Genomic DNA, 18,390 nt, shown 5'->3' on the forward strand with positions numbered 1-18,390 from the left:
GGGTCACTGCTCTGATCTACGTTGACAGGATGTGTGACACTATTTTCTTTGCTTTCAAAGAAAGCAGACATGGAATAAATTATTACAATCATTATTACTGTAAAATGTTTTTTATTTTTATTTTTTTGGGGATTTCCAGTCGACTTTTTAATTTAACATCTCGAAATGTAAAAAGAAAAAAAAAACGATATATTCTCATAAAGCGTGAAGCAAAGTATTCAATTTACAACTGTGATAATTTGTAGCGTGATTAAACGTGGCGTAGCTTTTTTAATTCAGCCAAACCGGTTGGCGCTGGTTTGATATGCGGTGCCGTGTTAAGTTGGTATGAACAATAAGTTGAGCTCCTGCAGTTGCACCGACCCACCAGGTGGTGTCCAGCTGACACCGTCATTCACAGAGAGGGGGGAAGACAAAGACCGACGCACAACACCGGTGGCGGCCGGAAGAAGAACGTTCCTATTACGAGCTCGTCAGGAGATGCACATGGAGGCGCTGCATCGGTGGGCAGAACAACGCAAACGTTGCGTGTATGGATTCATTTATTAGACATCACTGAATGGAGACCGGTTTACCGCTGGTTCTGGTACGTATTGCTTTGATTATTTGACAGCAAAAAAAAGTAGAGTAACAATTTGATCACAAGTTAGGTTGTAGCAGGAGGCTAACCTAAGCTAGCCGGTTAGCACCTCGCAATTCGTCAAAACGTCATGGTCCTATCTATTTTTCTTTCTTTTTAAAATTGTGTTGTATATCTTTATTTACTTTTCTCCAGTAACTTACGCTTACAGCTTTAAGTGTCAAGAATGCACGAACAATGTGATTTTTGAGTTTGCCAACCCCTCTTCTGTGCTGTTACACAGCTAAAGTCATGGACTTAAAGGCAGGTGGCAAAGTCTATTGGCATGGATTCTCAACTCTTCACCCTGCAAACAAGTAACACTTAAGGTAGCGAACCGCCTTATTATTTTCAGCTGTAATGTGACACGAACACAAGCCGCTTTTTCTTCCAGACTGGTTGTTACAGGTTCAAATGAAACACGTGTAGATGTGACCAGGCGCGCCTGACTGGTCCTGTAAATGAAAGCTGTCTGGTCTGTGCTGTAGAAGTAGTTTATAACATGTGAATGTTGCGTTTTCCACACAGCAGACTGATTGGTTTCCCGGTGTTGTCTACCGTTTTGTGGCCCTTATGGTACATTCAAGTGCACCTCGTACACTTTGTCTATTTTGAATGAACTAAAACAAAAAAAACAAATTAACCAAAGTTGCCACAAAATGTCGCAAAGATTATTGTTATTCAACACTTTATAAGCAATATTTTATACCTTGACCATTTTCAAGTTATGTTACTGTTTTGCGTTGATTTTTACTAATTTGCTAAATCAGTTATACAGCAAATAATACCTGCATGTTGTAATCCTTAAGATTATACTATTGAACGATCATTGAATAGCTTTATTTGAAATAAGAACAATGTTAAAGTGACTTTCCAGTACCATGGACAGCTGCAGCCCGGGTTTACAGTGTTTTGGATGGCTGTCGGTGGGCCCTAATTCTATGCCCACTCAGGTACACTCAGACTTTGTCACAATTTCAACAACCTTGAAAGTCACTATTATGAAGGAAGTGTAAAATCTGCAGATTAAGTTGCATTTTTAGGCTAATTCAGCCACGCTCTGTAGATTTCAGGACCTAGCTGGTGACGGCTAGGAAAGCACATGGGTGGAGAAGTAAGACAGTGTTGCAAGTTTTGGTTAGAATTTGTCATTTAATAAACCCAGTATACAACAGTACAACTTAATCTGGGAATAGGCAGTGTTAAATAAGTGTTAAGTGACTGGTGACCTGCCTGGATGTTACCCAGCCTCTCAATTATTCAGAACTGAAAAAGACACAGCCACCCTCCTGCAACGCTGCGGGGATTAAAGTTGACTAGAAAATAGAAGTGGATGGATAAATAACACCTGTTGTTATATTATACTTTACTGTCTTTGTACGACGACAAACATTTGAGTGCTACTCTTCATAAGGTGTGTAACAAACATACACAAACACTCACATGTAAATGTTAAATAACGTGATTAAAAAGGCTGATAAATAAGTTAGTAGTGCCACTGATGACAAAATCTATTTAAATTACCTGCTATATTTTTGGCAAAAAATAAATAAAAAAAATCTAGATTTATCCAAAAATTAAATCTTCATAAATTGCAACTTCGAATTAAGCGATAAAATCGATTCATCACCCAGCCCTTATATGCAATCAAATGCATTGTACAAAACAATAAGTTGCAGCAATAGCCCCTCCAGTTGCTTTGTGAAGGAGAGAGGATTAAACCCAGAAAGACGAGGTCAGCTGTATCATCTATAGAAAGAAAAGAGGTTATTGATGGCAGTAGGGCTGGACGATAACAAAATATACAGGTTAAAAAAAATAAAGGGAGCACTTAACCAACACAATGTAACTCCAAGTCAGTCACACTTGTGTGAAATCAAACTGTCCACTTAAGAAGCAACACTGACTGACTATCAGTTTCACCTGCTGTTGTATAACAGGAATACACTAAAGGCAATTAGCAATGCCCCCAATAAAAGAGCGGTTCTGCAGGTGGTGACCACAGACCACTTCTCAGTTCCTCTGCTTTCTGCCTGATGTTTTGGTCACTTTTGAATGCTGGCGGTGTTTTCACTCTAGTGGTAGCATGAGACGGAGTCTACAACCCTCACACCTGGCTCAGGTAGTGCAGCTCATCCAGCATCCAGGTGCATCAATGCGAGCTGTGGCAAGAAGGTTTGCTGTGTCTGTCAGCGTAGTGTCCAGAGCATGGAGGCGCTACCAGGAGACAGGCCAGTGCATCAGGAGATGTGGAGGAGGCCGTAGGAGGGCAACAACCCTGCAGCAGGACCGCTACCTCCACCTTCACTCAGAGCACATGTGACAGACGTCAGTGTGGAGAACGTTCTGCCGCCTGCAACATCCTCCGACAGGTCGCTAAGCAACAGCATGAAATGGATAGGACTGCACTTAAAATTATCGATATTGACCAATATGATTTCTATTTTATCGATATGCTTTTTTTCTATTTCGTTCAGCCCTAGACGAGCGGCTCAGCTGATGGCCCCCTTCAGGAAGGTGTCACCATTTAACACAAATGCCGACCGTGCTTTTGAAGAGAAATAAAAAACCATGGGTATCAATAATTGCAGATTCTACATAATTGGAAAGTAGCAGAAGTAGCTGAGTCAAGAAGTACAGGTACATCTTCAAAAATTAGAAGAGCATAAAGAGAGATTTTTTATTTAATTTGTAGTGGAAACGCTGAAAGTGAGCAGAAAAAACACGTTTAGCTGCTCAAACCACCAGAGTTGAACAGGACAGGGCGACTACAGTGTTTCCAACTTGAACACAGCCACCCAAACGCTGATCAATCACAGAAAAGTGGTAAAGAAAAGGTTCTCCCCAGACGTGTCGTGAACAAGCAGCTAGAACTGCCAGAACAGGGTTACGAGAGCGACATGACGTCATTTACTGGGGGCGCGAGAACAAATTTCTTGCTTCTCGTGGAGTTTTTAGTTGCCTTTAAATCGGTCGTCTAACATTGGAGTCAAGGGTGTCGAAGCAGACAGACATTTAAAAGAACCTCAGGCTGATCACCTCCATGCCACGCTGCATTGATGCAGTAATTCATGCCAAAAGAGGCACAACGTTAAGAGTGCTTAGAAATCAACATACTTTTCAGAAGCCTGACGTTTCTGTTTAAAAATGTCCTTTTTTTATTGATCTTATGTAATATTTAAATTTCCTGAGACACTGAATCCTCAGCTGTCTTTATCTATGAGCTATAATCATCAAGAGAACAAGAAATAAAGGCTTGAAATATTCCACTCTAATAAGCCCATATAATATCATTTTCACTTTCTGAAACGAGTGACAGAAAATACTGGTTTCTACTTTCATGATTTTCCTTATTTAATGAGACGCATGTCCTCCAGCAGCCGATGCCTATAGCAGCAGAAGTACAGGGTAAGCTCAGGATAAGCTGAGCCGCTCTAACAAACAGCTTTATCTGAACGCAGATGGTCTGAAGACTGAAAGCTCTGCCTCCTGTTGTCCGTTTAGACCAACTAATTAGGGCTGTGTTCAAAATTGTTTCCAATTCCGAATCGATTCTCATATTAATTCCTAAAAACTGATTCATATGAATCATATCTGAAATTCCGGCTCATACTCCACTACGGGAGGGGAGTTTTTAATGTCATATTTTTTAATAATGCAGGTTAGTGTCCAAATAGCCACTGTAGATGTCTCTGGCGTCTCTGTTTTCTCCCCTGGATGTGTTTGGGTCTTCTTCACAGAATGTCTCAACATTCAGGGAGAGGATTTGGTCCTTACAGCTGCCATTAACTACCATTACTTTATTATTGTTCTTTTGAAAGTTAATTAAACAGTAGTATCAATATAATGCATAACTACAGTCATGTTATTCAGGTAAGAGCTAAAAAATGTTTTTAACAGCAGCGATCAAAGATTGTTGCTGTTAAAAAGAATGGATTCTAAATCTTGAGAATCGGAATTGAATCGATTCTTGAAATTTGAATCGATACCCAGTCAGTTAATACCAGTGCAGAGGAAATGTGTGACTAAGCAGTTCGTTTATTCAGAGGTTTTGGCTTAAAGTCGATAACTTGTCTTTTCTGAATATATGAGCATGAAAGGATATCGTCTGGTTTTATCTTCAGTACGTGCCTGAAGTCCACCTAGGATAGGATTGATCAGCCTCCTGGACCTTTCTCTTGCTTAAAAGCGAGCATCAGCGTAACTTATTAAGGCAATCGTCTTAATACCACGGTGGTAAAAGCAGCATGTCTATCAGGCAGTGAGCTGCAGTCCCTACCGGAGCAGAAGGCCTGACCAATCTAATGCTTTTACTCAATTACGGTTAGGGCTGAACAATTATTCACATTTGCAATGTAATCGCAATTTTAAAAAAATCTGAATTTTCAAATTGCAATATGCGATTTGGAAATATAATTGATAAGACGTGTCCTTTAGTGGGTTTGCCTCCACATGGAAGGGAAGAGTTGCAGCAGTGAGATAAGCACATTTTATATATATATATATATATATATATATATATATATATATATATATATATATATATATATATATATATATATATATATATATATATAATTTATTTTTGGCAGAATCTCACCACAGCATTAAGTTCTGGTCAAACTGTTTAACACATAGACTTGTTTGTTTTTCTCTTTGTTCAACAAGGATTGATGTCCAACTCACAGAGCTATTCTTTTGAATAATAATGTTCTGATTAATAAAAACAGTTAAATTTCTTGTTTTAAATAGTCCTCGTTTACAAACATCTTTTATCTACAGGCCATTTTTGTTGCTTGCGGTTAATGCAGAGAAAAGTCTAAATTATGATATGGTTATGGTATAAATATATCGCAATTTAGATTTTTGGCAAAAAATCATATATCCCTAATTAGGGCGTATGTATGCAAGACCTTGAATCAAAAATGCGTTAATTTCTGCTCCATCCACCCAGAGAAACAAACCCCATTCCAGCTGTTTCTCCGTCAGCCTCATTGAAGGGCTCTAAACCACAGACACTTTTATACCTCGGTACGTTTAACCATTCCGTGCCCAAAATATCAAAGAAACTAGTCTAATAGCCTTAGCCTTTATTCTAACGTAACCCTCTTTTCCATGCACCTTGATAACTTTTTAACTGTGCTCATTTGTATCCTCCCCCCCCTCAGCTCCTCTGGCAGCGGTGACATGGTGATATATGTTGACCGGCAGCGGGCCGCCGTGGGACCGAGGAGCGACGGCTGCTTGCCAATGACTGGCGAAGGCACTGGTTTGGAGGCTTTGGCCTCACCGCAGGCGGGGTATTTGGGAAAAGTCAGTGGAGCTCATGGTTTCCTCTCATTGTTGTCACTTGCGCAAAGCTGAATTGAATTTGAGAACGACACTGTGACTGAGCAGTACCAATCCAAATAAAGAAAAATGAACCGGAAATCCGGTTGTAAAAGGCGAAAGTATTGTGTTGTGTTGAAAAGACGCGACTGATGTCTCTGTTTCTGTTTGCTTCGTTTACCCTTCTGGCCTTCCACGGACCAAAAGGCAATAGTTTCCCACCTTTTTTTTTTTTAAGTCTCTGTTTTCCCCGTGAGTTTAAGTTTTCGGTTTGGTTTGTAGGTTCAGGAAAGAGCTGCCTCGCTGGAGAGTTGTCCCTGGTGTGCTTCCAAAGGCTTGGCCTTTGCCCTGCGCTCCTACCGCATCAACCTTCAGGAATCTCTCACGCTGTGCACAAACCCGCAGGTAAACCCTTCTACTGCTTACACGCAAACACATCTACAAAGGCGTCCTGGTAAAGGTGTGTAAAAAGCCTTAAAGTAATGTTACAGTAGTGTAATCTGATCCTGAGAAATCCAGCCTTTTGAGTACATTTATTCTGAGGGAAAGAAAGTCTAACGTTAATTTGTTTTAGCGATATTAACCAATCCACTTAAATCTAAATATTAACTATTTTTTTCATTTGTTTTCTCTGTGCCGGGGGTGTTTGTAGGAACTTCTTATTAGTGATGCATGACTTCATATCTCCCCGGGGTACAAATATAGCACGACACAGAGACCCATTTTATTTTAGCCACTGGTCACAAGGCTGGATAAGGACTCGTATTAATCTTGCCACCACGCGGTGAGCAAGGGTGTTTTTTCTGAGAAGCCAAAATAACTTCAAAGCTCACTGTTAGAGAGCTGGTGCACCCAGTGAAGGAGGCCATGGAAAATGGGAAATCAGACCATGCACAACTGTTGATCCTGCGTGAAAACGTGAATAATGCTGCATTTGTTTTTGAAAAGTCAGCGGCGAGCTATGTAAGCAGCTTTGTTATAGCAGGTTCTGCCCCTTGTGCTTGGAAACGTCAACTCCTGCTCCAAAATATGAGATACAATGTATCAAATGGGGAATTATTTATTTACCACAGTTAGAGGTGTGCCTGGTTTGTGGAAAAAATTCAAAGTGATCAGATTGGACACAAAAATTTGCTCGACTTTGTACATTTTCAGGTATCCCCACTCCCTCTGCTCTTGTTAATCACTTCAAAAGGTTTGTGTTGATACGCCAGGTGTGTTTCCAGTAGGGAAAAAAAATTTTCACACCTAAAAGTATTTATATAGCGCCAGTTCACAACTTTACAAAGTCAAATTCAATCAAATTACCCAGATTGGTCAAGAAGTTTCCTATCTAAGGAAACCCAGCAGATTGCAAACTCGATACCAAGACTATCGAGAATACTCAATACTCCATACCGATATCAATACCACAGCAAACATGTTTTTGAAGGCACAGAGTTCCTTCTAGTTTAGAGCAAAACATATGATTAATTGCAATATGACAAAGTTACTGATATTAATTAGGCGATGTAAGAGTTTAAATGTTTGACTAGCTGGCCTGTCCTATTTTGGGTCTTGCTTCTGCTTCTTTTGTTTGCATTTTAAAGCTCAACTTACAGCCTTGTTATGACTTAGAAACACATGTGAACACTCGTCAGGAGTGTTTTATAGCTGACTCGTGCACATATTTATGAGGGAAACCGTCTAAAGTCTTCCCGTTTATATATTTCGTATCTTTCTTGTTTATTTTTCCCAGCTGTCGCTCATTCCCGTGTGTCCTTTCCTATATAGTGTCTCTTCCCACTGGTCACTCGGCCCTTGGAGGATGTTTTGGCCAGCTTGGAGCGCGCGGAGCCCCCTGTTGGGAGCAAAAGGAAGACTGTCTTGGTTCTGGAAGAGGCGATTAAATCTCCGCTCAAACGCCAGCGGCGAAGCGACGATGGCGATCTCCGACCGCGGAGCGTTTGTTGCGCGCCTGCGTCAGATGAGCGCAGCGGAAGCCCCGACACTGACAGCAAACTGTTGAATGGGTACCAAAAGGAAACTCCAGATGTTGAGATGGCAGAATGGGACGATGTAGACGATCAGAACGGGGATGGTCCTGTTCCTTCTGTACTCTCCGGGTGTGTTGGTCACTCCCCAGAAGTTTTGTTGACTAGTAATGGATCAAAACCACCTGCGCTCTCTCCTCACCTGGCCTCCCCTGATGAATCTGAGCAGCACAATGTTCCAGCGTTGAACGAACGCCGCAGACTCTGTTCCCCTCTACCCGTTTATTCGGCTCCTGTCAAAACCCCGTCGCTTCTTTGCAATGGGCAGACGGCGTCTACAGAGAGCGAAGCGGTCACGGCGGGTGACCCCCCGCGTCGGGATTCGTCGGACGAGCTTGTTCCCGTTCCTGAACAGCTGCTGTGGAGAAACAGCGACAACCTGTGCTGGCTGGACTCGCTGCTGGCTGTGTTGGTGAACTGCAGGAGTTTAAGAAGCCTTCAACCTGAAGAGGAGCCTCAGCGCCCGTCCGTGTGGCGGCTGCTGAGAGAACACGAGGAAGTCTGTGCTGCCGTCCAGGCCCACCAGCAAACCGGCAGAGGTGGGTTTTATATGTTTTTAGCTTGTTACGTAACCTGGAGATGAGTTGAGGATCAAACAAAACCTTTTGAAGTTAAGCTTCATTTAAATGGCTAAAAGTTAGAGCACTTTTGTTTTCTCTCTGGGGAGATGTTCAAGCCGGCCGTGTGTCGGCAATAGGGCTGGACGATATAGGAAAAAAAGCATTTTGATAAATTGGAAATCATATTGATCGATATTGATAATTATCGACTAATTCAAAATATATATTTTAAGTGCAGTTTTGGCCATTTTATGCTGTTGCTTAATTACCTATTTTTAGATACAGAACACACAAACACTGAATTCAAACTCAACCCTTTATTCAACCAACTTTTTACCAAAACAAGTATTTAAAAAAGAACCCGTGCTCTAGGAACCCTTTGAAGGGGCGGAGCTTGGTGAAGGAGTGTTCCTGGGTCTGTGTTTGCGATTGGTTGGAAGGTGGTAATGACTGTAGTATTAACCTAAATGGCTAAAATGCATAAGGAAAACTTTTATTCTACTGAACTTTTTATTATTTTTATTACTTTATACGTCTATCGATCGATATATATCGTTATTGAATTATCATCCAGCCCTAGTCAGCAAAGACCATAATGTAGGAAACGCATAGTCTTTGTATTGACTGTAATTTCTTTTTACTAGATGGCGTTCTGAGGGTACCAAGTCACGTTCTGCAAAACGCCTGTGTTGACCTGGAGAGACTCAGGATGTCTGTTTTTAAGCTACTGCAGCCCAAACTGCACTGCAAGCTGGGTAAGATCGAGCTTTTCTCCCACCTGTGACAAACCTCCATGTTTTTTTGGTTTCTTTGAGAGCTTAAGCTTGATGTTCCTGATGATATATTAAAGGAATGTGGCAGGGTACACCTGTTGCACCCCAAAGGTCCAAAGCAAAAATTGTAAATCACAGTAAACTTTATTTGCAGACTTTGTGGCCAAATTGCTCTCAATGGAGACATTTTAACTACGGCTGGGTATCAATTCCAATTTCAAAAATCGATTTGATTCTAATTCTCAAGCTTTAGAATTGATTCTGTTTAACAGCAACAATCTTGGATCGCTGGTGTTAAAAACATTTTTTAGCTGTTACCTGAATTACATGACTGTAGTTATGCAACATATTAATAATAGTGTTAAATTAACTTAAATTAATAAAGTAATGGTAGTTAATGGCAGCTGTAAGGACCAAAGCCTGTCCCTGAATGTTGAGACAGTTGCTTTTACAAACATGCTGTGGAGAGGAAGACCCAAAGCTCAAGGGGACAAATTATCAGGGCAAAAAAAACACCAAAGAGATATACAGCTGCTATTTGGACACTAACCTGGTGCATTATTAAAAAATATTACATTAAAAACTCCCCTCCAGTAGTGGAGTATGAGTCGGAAATGCTGGCTCACACATTTAAGTTTGCAGTGGAAAATTGTTTTTTCTTTTTTTTTTTTTTTTTATGATGTTTGGTTATATGAATCAATGAGAATCGATTCAGAATTGGAACATTTTAACTCTAAACATATAACAACTAGGGATGCAAGTTATTGATTAATGATCTAATCTAAAGCTGATTGATCTTACTGATTGGCTATTAATTGATAAGTGGCCATTTTTATAAAAATATGTTTCTCTTGTATCTAGAGGGCAAATTTTTTTTACAATATGCTTAATTTAAAAAAGGAGCCTTGTTATGTTTTAACACTTCTTTTATGCCAACCGTATCAAATACAGATTGAATTAACCAAAAAAATTGTTTTTCTACTTTAGTAAACGTAGTAATAATGGGTACCTATTAGGTTACCAATTAGGGCAAAAAATAAGGTAATTATAATAATACTTATAATCCCCCATAAACAGATGTAAAATTTATATATCCGTAACATTTAACAGGCTCCCTGACTTCAAAACGGACCTTCCTCTTTGTAGGCTCTGAATGGGCTTCTCTTTGTATAAACACACCTAGATCCAAGTAAATTTGGAAAGTAGCGTGTTTTTTTTTTTTTTTTCGTGGTCTGGTGTGAGTCGTGTGCGCATCTTGTTTACAGAGGAGTTGGTGCAGCCTGGTCCGCCACGCAGCACCGCTTTACGTGGTGACTTCAGGAGCTTATTGGAAAATCTGCTTTTTTATTTTTTTTTGTTTGCTGCTCTTCTTTTGTCGTAGATTATAAGAAGCTAAGACAGAGTTTGAGTTTTTCTCACATTAAAACAGACCAACTAAACAATGTGAGCCTAATTCTAAAATGTGACATGTTGGGTAAGAAAGAACATTAGCAACAGAGGCAAATGTAATTTTGCGCGGGCCTTTTATTTTCACCAGCCCCGGTTGCCGGTTTCCTAAACCTCCCAGCAAGCAGTTCTTTCAGAACCGCTCGTGTTTTTATTCATTCTCCAAAGCTTTGTTTTAAGCCTCTATATAAATATAAAAGTCCTTGATTTAAGATGTTTAAACAATTTAAGCCTTTAACTACAGTAAATGCGTCAATGTTCTACTTCACTCAATATTCCTCTTAATCTCCAAACTTGAATGCAGATAAGATTCAACCACACTAATTAATTTTGCTATTGACTGAGGCTGAATTCATAGTTGAGCTTTTAAAGCGGCTGTTATTGCAGGATAATATCTGGAAACGACACCTTGACTCTCTTTATGGAGAGCTCTGCCACAGTTAAAGTTTCTCTTCAATATTTCAGCTTAAGAGAGAAACGTGTTGGTCCAGAAGGGAGAAATTTGACTCTGAGACATTTCGCATCACCTCCTATTCACAGATTTGTGTCTTTCTGAGTATTTATTAATGGTGTGCAGCTACTGTTGCTCTCGTGCGTTAACATGTAATCATTTTCTGAACTGCGTTTGTGTTCCAGGTCAGAAGGAAACTCCGGTTTTTGCCATGCCTCTCCTGCTCGCATCGGACTCCTGGGTGGAGCGTCTCTTCCAGACAACTTATCTCTGGGAGTTCAAGTGCAGCGAATGCAAAGTCATCGCAAAAGAAAGGTAGCTGATGGGTTTTATGCACTAAAAGTAAAACATCCTTAAGCTTAAAACCCTTTCATTGAAGTAGGGTCTTATTGCAGTATCTTAATCCTATGGTAAAGAAAATAAATCTCTGCATATTTAGACAGAAACTTTCCTTACAAAGAAATAATACTTGCTGTTTCTGTTTACAAAATCCCCAGCGCTGCAACTATGGGCACCCCCTTCCAAATGATCTAAAATTAATTCAGTTGAGGCTTTTTTTTTTACAACAATTTCAATTTATCCAAGCATCTGAAAAGTGAAAAAAGGAGCTAAGATATAAATATTTATAACAGTAATATTAAAGTTAGAGTATCATAAGGGTTGGAGATTTGCAGCAAGGACTGTGGGTCTTTAAGTTTCCATAAGAACTAGACGATATGTGCATGTCAGTCAGGTGTTTAGTAGACATGCTAGGAAAAAGGTTTTACGTTCTAGAAATGTAGACATGGAGTTTGCTAACTGTGATTTGTTGAGATTGAGCAACAAACACTTAAGGGTTTGTTGTGAAACAAAGGATGAACATGTAGAAAAGCACCTCATGCAGAGTATGGTAGATGTCCTGTCATGCTCTGGGCCTGTTACTCTCCTAAAGACTCCAGGAATGTTCTTAGATTGCACAGGAGTGTGAATACTTAAATATTAGACTCTTTCAAACAAAATATGATTAATGCTGTCATTTAGGCTTTTAATTGGATAATTTTATGAACCAAAATAGGCAAAAACAACAAAGACCAGGTTCACCAGAAGCTTGGCTGACCTGCTTTAATGCCCAGATAGATCTCTTTGAGAAGATGTGAGCTGAGAGAGAAGCCTGCAAAGCAGTGGGAGGGGGTCCCGGGACAATTGAAGATCTAGAGATGTGTAAAAAGAAAATGCACGAGAAGCCTGTCAAACTCATTAACTTTTGGAGATGGCTGTTGCCATGTTTGCCTAAGACTGGCAACACAGGGGTGCCACTAGCTGTGGGACCGCTGTTTAGCGTACACACCAGTTTTCTAAAAAGGCTTTTTTTTTTTACATTTTAGTTATAATTTACTGCTTAATAAATTCTAAATACTGGGTTTTCCCAAATGAAGAGTTTTGTTTTACACACAGCTTTACCCGATGGGTAGGTGTGAAAAACACTTGTTTTTAATTAAGCCAATCATCATCAATAAGTTTTTGTTTTATTAGCTTTACTTATAATCCTTTTCTAACTATGAACTGTTGACATGTGTCTAGAAGTGGCTTGAAACCTCAACTATCTGCATAACTTTGCAGCAAAGCAAGCTTTAGTAGCAGCTGGAAGGGATTTTCCTGCCAGTGAACTTTTCATTTAACCAATTAATTTACTGAACTGTGTTGCTGCTTGAAAATCCCCGATTCAGTTTGTTTAATGTTTTTCTTTCTGCTTTTCAGGGTGGTAAAAACTCTCCCGACTTTCACCAACATTGTGCCTGACTGGAGCCCTCTTAACGCGGTTCATTTTGCTCCATGTAATGTGTGCAGCAAGAAGAACCAGTCGAGGACGATGTTACTGGAGAGGTGAGCGTTAAACAGTTATGCAGGCTGAAGTAATTAGGCCTTAATTAGGTAGCCTGGTTTGATAAAACTCCTCTTTAAAGACCTCGACCCATCTTCCCACCAACTTTAACCAGCGTCCCCACATCATGATGCTGCCACCGCCTGTTCTAGCTGTAGTAATGTTGTAATGACATTGGGAAATCAGGTCATTTTTCTACCATTCATAATTATGCAGTACGTTGTTTTCTCTCCAAAGAAACCCAGGTAAACTACAGGGGTTGTGATTGTAATGTGACAATATGTGGGGAGGTTCTTGGCACTGTGGAGACAACTGTGTGTTTTTGGTAAATTAACACATATTCTAGTAAAAGGCACCATCTTCTCCAGATCCAACCAGGTCTTTAGCGTTTGCTTTGTAGTGCGGTCCCCAGATGCTTATATTGGGTAAAGATCATGTGGTATTTTATGCACATTATTTAAAAAAGCAGCTTAGAAACTAGTGTTGCACCAATAACAATACCAGTATCGGATGGGGCCCCGATCCAGCACTAAAATGGTGGTATCGGTATCGGCGAGTACCAACAAATGGGCAACGATACCATTTTCTTATATATACACTGCAAAAACGGATCTAAAAATAAGTAAAATGTTCTTAAAGTTGGTGTATTTGTCCTTGATTTGAGCAGGTAAATAAGATTATCTGCCAATTGAATGAGTATTTTGACCCCGGATATAAGATAATTAGACATCCTGCACTTGAAATAAGATGATGGAGATGAGTTGTTCCTATTTTAAGTGCAAAATTCTTGTTCCATTGGCAAATCATCTTCTTTACCTGCTCAAATTAAGGACAAATACACAGATTTTAATAACATTTTACTTTATTTAAAGTTCTGTTTTTGCAGTGTAAGTTCACAAATGTTGCACTATTTTGGCCTTTGAGAGCCAAAAGTTTATTCCACTATTGTCACCCATTCCAGGTAGGCAATAAAAAGTTATACTACCCTAAGTAGTATGCAGTTCTTCATATATACACACACATCAATTTCAAACAGATGATATCGGTATCGTCCAATACTGCACAGCCAGGTATCGGGGCCAAAAAATGGCATCGGCGGAACACTATTAGAAACTCACCGGGTTCTGGTTTAGTAACTTGATTCAGTCTAAGACTTGTTGTGGAGACCCGTGACCGACCTTTTCCCTCGCCTCTTCTCTCAGTGTCCCTCCAGTGTTTGCGCTGCACTTTGTAGAGGGGCTCCCTGACGACGACGTCAGGAAGTACAGCTTCAGCTTCAAGGGGAGACGCTACTCGGTCACCACTGTCATCCAGTACTGCCATCAGCTGAAGCACTTCGTCACCTGGATTCACAATCAGGATGGTATGTCTTAAACTAGCGGTGGTCTGAAGGTTGCGAGTTAGATTCCAGCTTCTCTCGGTTCTCAGATCTCAGTGTTCTCATGTGTTGATCATACATGGACAAACACGTGTGTGAATGTGTGAACATTTTTATGTGCATCTTCCATTCATCCGTCACCTGTGTCCATCCGTTTTACCATTTATCGTATTTTTTTTTCCATCTATTTTCACTAATTATATATCCGTCTAGTTTTCTACTTGCTTTTATTCTATTTTCTATCTACATTTTATTCCTACTTGCTTTTATTTTGCTATATTTTAATCATGTAGAGCACTTTGCATTGTCTTTGTACTGAATTGTCCATCCGTTAATTCATCCCCTGGTTCATCCACCCGTTTATCTGTCGATCGATCCATCAAATTCTCCATGTATTTGTAAATCTGACAATATTTTCCTAAGTTTTTGTTCTGTATAGGGTGATAGAAAAATCTGGGGTGGAAATCAATAATGAAATGTAGTTTTCATCATTTTAAGAATAGGCCAGATGTGACTTGCAGGTTAAAAGCCTCTGATAGAGCAACTATGACTAGAAACACACGGCTTATTTACTTCACGGTATTTTGGTTTAATTGCTACAATTAGCTGCAGTTTCTTTCAGGGTTTTTCTTGCTACACATATCTAGATATCTGGCTTACCGATAGGATTTAAAATTAAACATCCTATAAGAAAGGTTTGTTGCTGCACACGTCACCTTACCTCACAAAACGACTAACTCAGCTGTTTGTAACTGTAGTAATTAATATGTTGTTAGCAGTGTAAATAACTGCGTTACTGTTTGAAATAAAATCAATCATATTATTTTTTTTTTTTAAATCAAACTTGTTATATTCAATTGTTACGTTTCTTCCTTCAGGGTCGTGGCTGGAGTATGATGATTTAAAAGAGCCGGCGTGTGAGACCCACCAGCGGTTGCAGATCCCTGCTCAGGAGATCCACGTTGTCTTCTGGGAGGCGGTGGCAGAGGAGGAGGAGGCGCAGCCCTCCGTCTGTTCGCCTTCCAGCACGTTACCAGAACCTCCCCCGGCGGAGAAAGAAGGGGTTCCCTGTTTGCAAGACTTGAGCGCAGAAGAACCAGCAGCTGAGACTCCAGACGAGTCTCTTCTCGCCTCTCACAACGTCACCGACATCGTCTGCGCGCTGTCAGGAGACGCCAGCACTAACGTCCTAGACACCACAGCCACGACCGACGTCAACACCTCAATAGGCGCCTCCACCCTGCTCGACGCCTTCGACGGCCTCACGCACAGTGACATCATCACGCTCACCCTGGTGGAGCTGCAGCCCGACGCGGTCCAGTCGGAGGCGGCGCCTTCAAAGACCGCCGACCGAAGGACTGAGTCCCTTCTCTCTTCACCGGACAGCTCCATCCATGCAGCGGGAGGAGACCCGAGCCACAACGCTGAGGCCGAGCAAACCGCAGCTAGCATCACGTCGGACTCTGAGTCGAAGGATAGCGAGGCGAGCGACCCGACGTTTGTGCCCGGTGCAAAACGACAGCGAGGTAGAAGAGCTAACCAGAGGAAGAGCGTCGGCCGGCAGAGACTTAAAAAGCCTTCTTTGTCTAAAGATGCTCCACAGAGTACACCTGCACCTCCTTCTGAGGCGCCTTCTCCTGAGTCGTCCCCTCCTGAGGCCCCCCCAGAGCCCCCCATACCCGTTTGTTCTGCTCAGGGTAACGCGGCTCCTGTTAGGGAGCAGACATCCACGGTGTCTTCCACCAACAGCTCGCCCCCTTCCAGCACTCAGAGCGACCGCTGGTCCTTTCTGCTCAGCAAACACCGTCCGAATCCATGTTCCAAAAACATCCCGTGTCCTCCCCCCACCCAACACCCTGCAACGACAGCCGAAGCGAAGCCGTCTCATCTCGCTCACTCCACCCCCAACCCTGTGAGAAAGCTGCCCGTTCCCTTAGGAGTGCCCAAAGCGCCGCTCATTACAGAGGAGGGTCAGAGTCTTCCACCCAAAGCTGCAGAGATGTACGGTGGCTTTGGAGCAAAGAGCTCAAGCCCCTTAAATCCTCTCCCATCCCCTTTATCCACCCTCACTTTACCTCCAGTCGTCCCTCCTAGCAACCCGACCCCCCTCTCGTGGACGTCTGGCACGTCTCCTCCTTTGCTCCCCAAAATCCCCTCGTTAAAGAAGCCCGGCCGCTCGACGGTTCCCGCGGCTCTCAGCGACACGGAGGCCCTCAGGTACAAACTCTTGAAGAAGCTCAAAGCCAAGAAGAAGAAGCTGGCGAAGCTGAACCAGCTGCTGGGAGGCGGAGGAGGCCCCCACCTCAGGCCGGACAGCACCGCCCTGAACTCCCCCAGCACCGTCAGCTCCAGCACCTACGACGGCTCCGCCTGCGACGACATCCTGTCCGACCTGCTGTCCCCGGCGACCACGGCCAGCCACCTTTCCCCGGACAGCACGGGCTTCTTGGAGATGCTGGCGGCCGGGCAGGACGGGGCCAACCAGCTGCATTCTGGGGCGAACGGTGCGGCGGTGGTGTCCCAAATGAACTGCAGCAGCATGAGTCAGCAGGAAGATCACAACTTCCTGGAGGAGTTTCTCTCCCAGCTTTAAAGCCGACTGACACAAATCGAAGACGATAGTGCACTTAATTGTTTTTTTTGTTGTTTTTTTTACTTTCCATTTACACTGCAAGCTACAAGCACGGTTAACTGTAGAAGCTTCGCGTACAACAGATTTGCAAAGTTGCACTTTGTTTTTCTTATTTATGTAGGAACGCCTGAGTCTGTGCGTGACAATTTTACAGCAAAGTCGTTCAACCATGAGTGGAAAGAAATGTTTTCTATGTCCTTTTTTTTTTTTTTTTTTTTTTTTAACCTTTTCCAAGAATTTTTCATATGTACTGTATGCAAATGATTGTACAGAATCCTGGTTAAAAGTCACAACTTTTGTTTGTTTTTTTACAAATGACTTGAAGTTGACAGGTTTTTACTGTCATTCATGTAAGATTTCAGATATTTTGGCCACTTGTGTTAGAGTAATAAAATGCACTGCTAAAAATAATTAAAGGAAAACGCATCAGACCTCGATTGGGGAGAACAAAAATCATGGAAGATATCAATGTTGATATGGAACGGGTAATGTGTTTTGTGAAATAAAAGGATGACTCGTCAATTGATGAATATTTAAATAATCAACCCACATAGAGTGTAAGCCCAAGTTGCATAGAAAGTGAAATTGAAGAATTGATTACAGTCACATTTATTACACTCATGGCGCTCTGTTTCAAGTGTTTCATTTCTATAAATTGTGATAATTATGGCTTGCATATAGTCAAAACCTGAAGCTTGGTTTCTTTTAAAATCAGCAATCAAGCAATTTTAAGACAGCAATATTACGCTGTGGCCTGCACAGCTAAGGCGAGGACTGCTGGCAGAAGACCTTCACCAGCAGGGTGAGCGACAAAAGGTTCTTGGAGAAGCAGGCCTTTCCTTTTAGGTTGCATCCATGCACATGAGAAGGTTTAGTGGAAGGAAAACAATATAAAGGTACACAAGCCACATGGGTGCCTGCAGCCTCGAGAGGATTGTTATGATGCTGTCCCTTGTCAGCTATTTAAAGAGGTTTCACCAACTGTTGGACCCCCGGTTCTTGAACTGATATCAGTTTTTTTGTCAAGTGTGGTCCTTAGGGATTTCAAACAGGCAGTAGTACAACCTGGTTGCTAAAAACGAGCCAATCTTCTACCCAGTTAAGTATGTAAAATGTTTTTATTAATTTACAGCTTGGTAAAAAGCACAGGATTCTAAAATTGCAGTTTTTACCTTATTGACATTTTCTTCGTTACAATACACTACACAGCAGTGTTGCTAGGCCTCCTGTCTACAGGAGTGCGATCAGTAGACCTGTAGACTGTAGACTTTTTTTTTGTATGTTCTCTCTGGCAATGTAGCATTAAGAA

The 18,390-nt window shown here is 41.5% G+C and overlaps 1 protein-coding gene across 2 annotated transcripts; it reads left to right on the forward strand.

The window, feature by feature from the left end:
- Window positions 1-244: 244 nt before the first annotated feature.
- On the forward strand, window positions 245-17,603 carry uspl1 (ubiquitin specific peptidase like 1). 2 transcript variants are annotated; one of them, XM_012878654.3, is made up of 10 exons: window positions 245-586; window positions 864-948; window positions 5,788-5,932; window positions 6,230-6,352; window positions 7,721-8,519; window positions 9,185-9,295; window positions 11,396-11,525; window positions 12,948-13,073; window positions 14,274-14,434; window positions 15,328-17,603. In XM_012878654.3, exons 3-10 carry the CDS (start codon window positions 5,807-5,809, stop codon window positions 17,040-17,042), a joined length of 3,291 nt encoding a protein of 1,096 aa, XP_012734108.2. In that variant the 5' UTR covers window positions 245-586; window positions 864-948; window positions 5,788-5,806; the 3' UTR covers window positions 17,043-17,603. The 2 variants fall into 2 exon arrangements, with proteins under 2 accessions (XP_012734108.2, XP_035998889.1); XM_036142996.1 differs by lacking the exons at window positions 245-586; window positions 864-948; window positions 5,788-5,932; window positions 6,230-6,352 and having other exon boundaries at window positions 7,871-8,193; window positions 8,233-8,519.
- Window positions 17,604-18,390: the final 787 nt, after the last annotated feature.

Source organism: Fundulus heteroclitus, chromosome 11, assembly GCF_011125445.2.
Source record: "Fundulus heteroclitus isolate FHET01 chromosome 11, MU-UCD_Fhet_4.1, whole genome shotgun sequence".
NCBI lineage: Eukaryota > Metazoa > Chordata > Actinopteri > Cyprinodontiformes > Fundulidae > Fundulus > Fundulus heteroclitus.

Coding starts and splice junctions, on each gene's coding strand:
- uspl1 (XM_012878654.3), top strand. CDS start 5,807: ATGGTGATATATGTTGACCGGCAGCGGGCCGCCGTGGGACCGAGGAGC. Junction 6,353..7,720: donor CGCTGTGCACAAACCCGCAG/GTAAACCCTTCT, acceptor TTTCCTATATAG/TGTCTCTTCCCACTGGTCAC. Junction 14,435..15,327: donor CTGGATTCACAATCAGGATG/GTATGTCTTAAA, acceptor TTCTTCCTTCAG/GGTCGTGGCTGGAGTATGAT.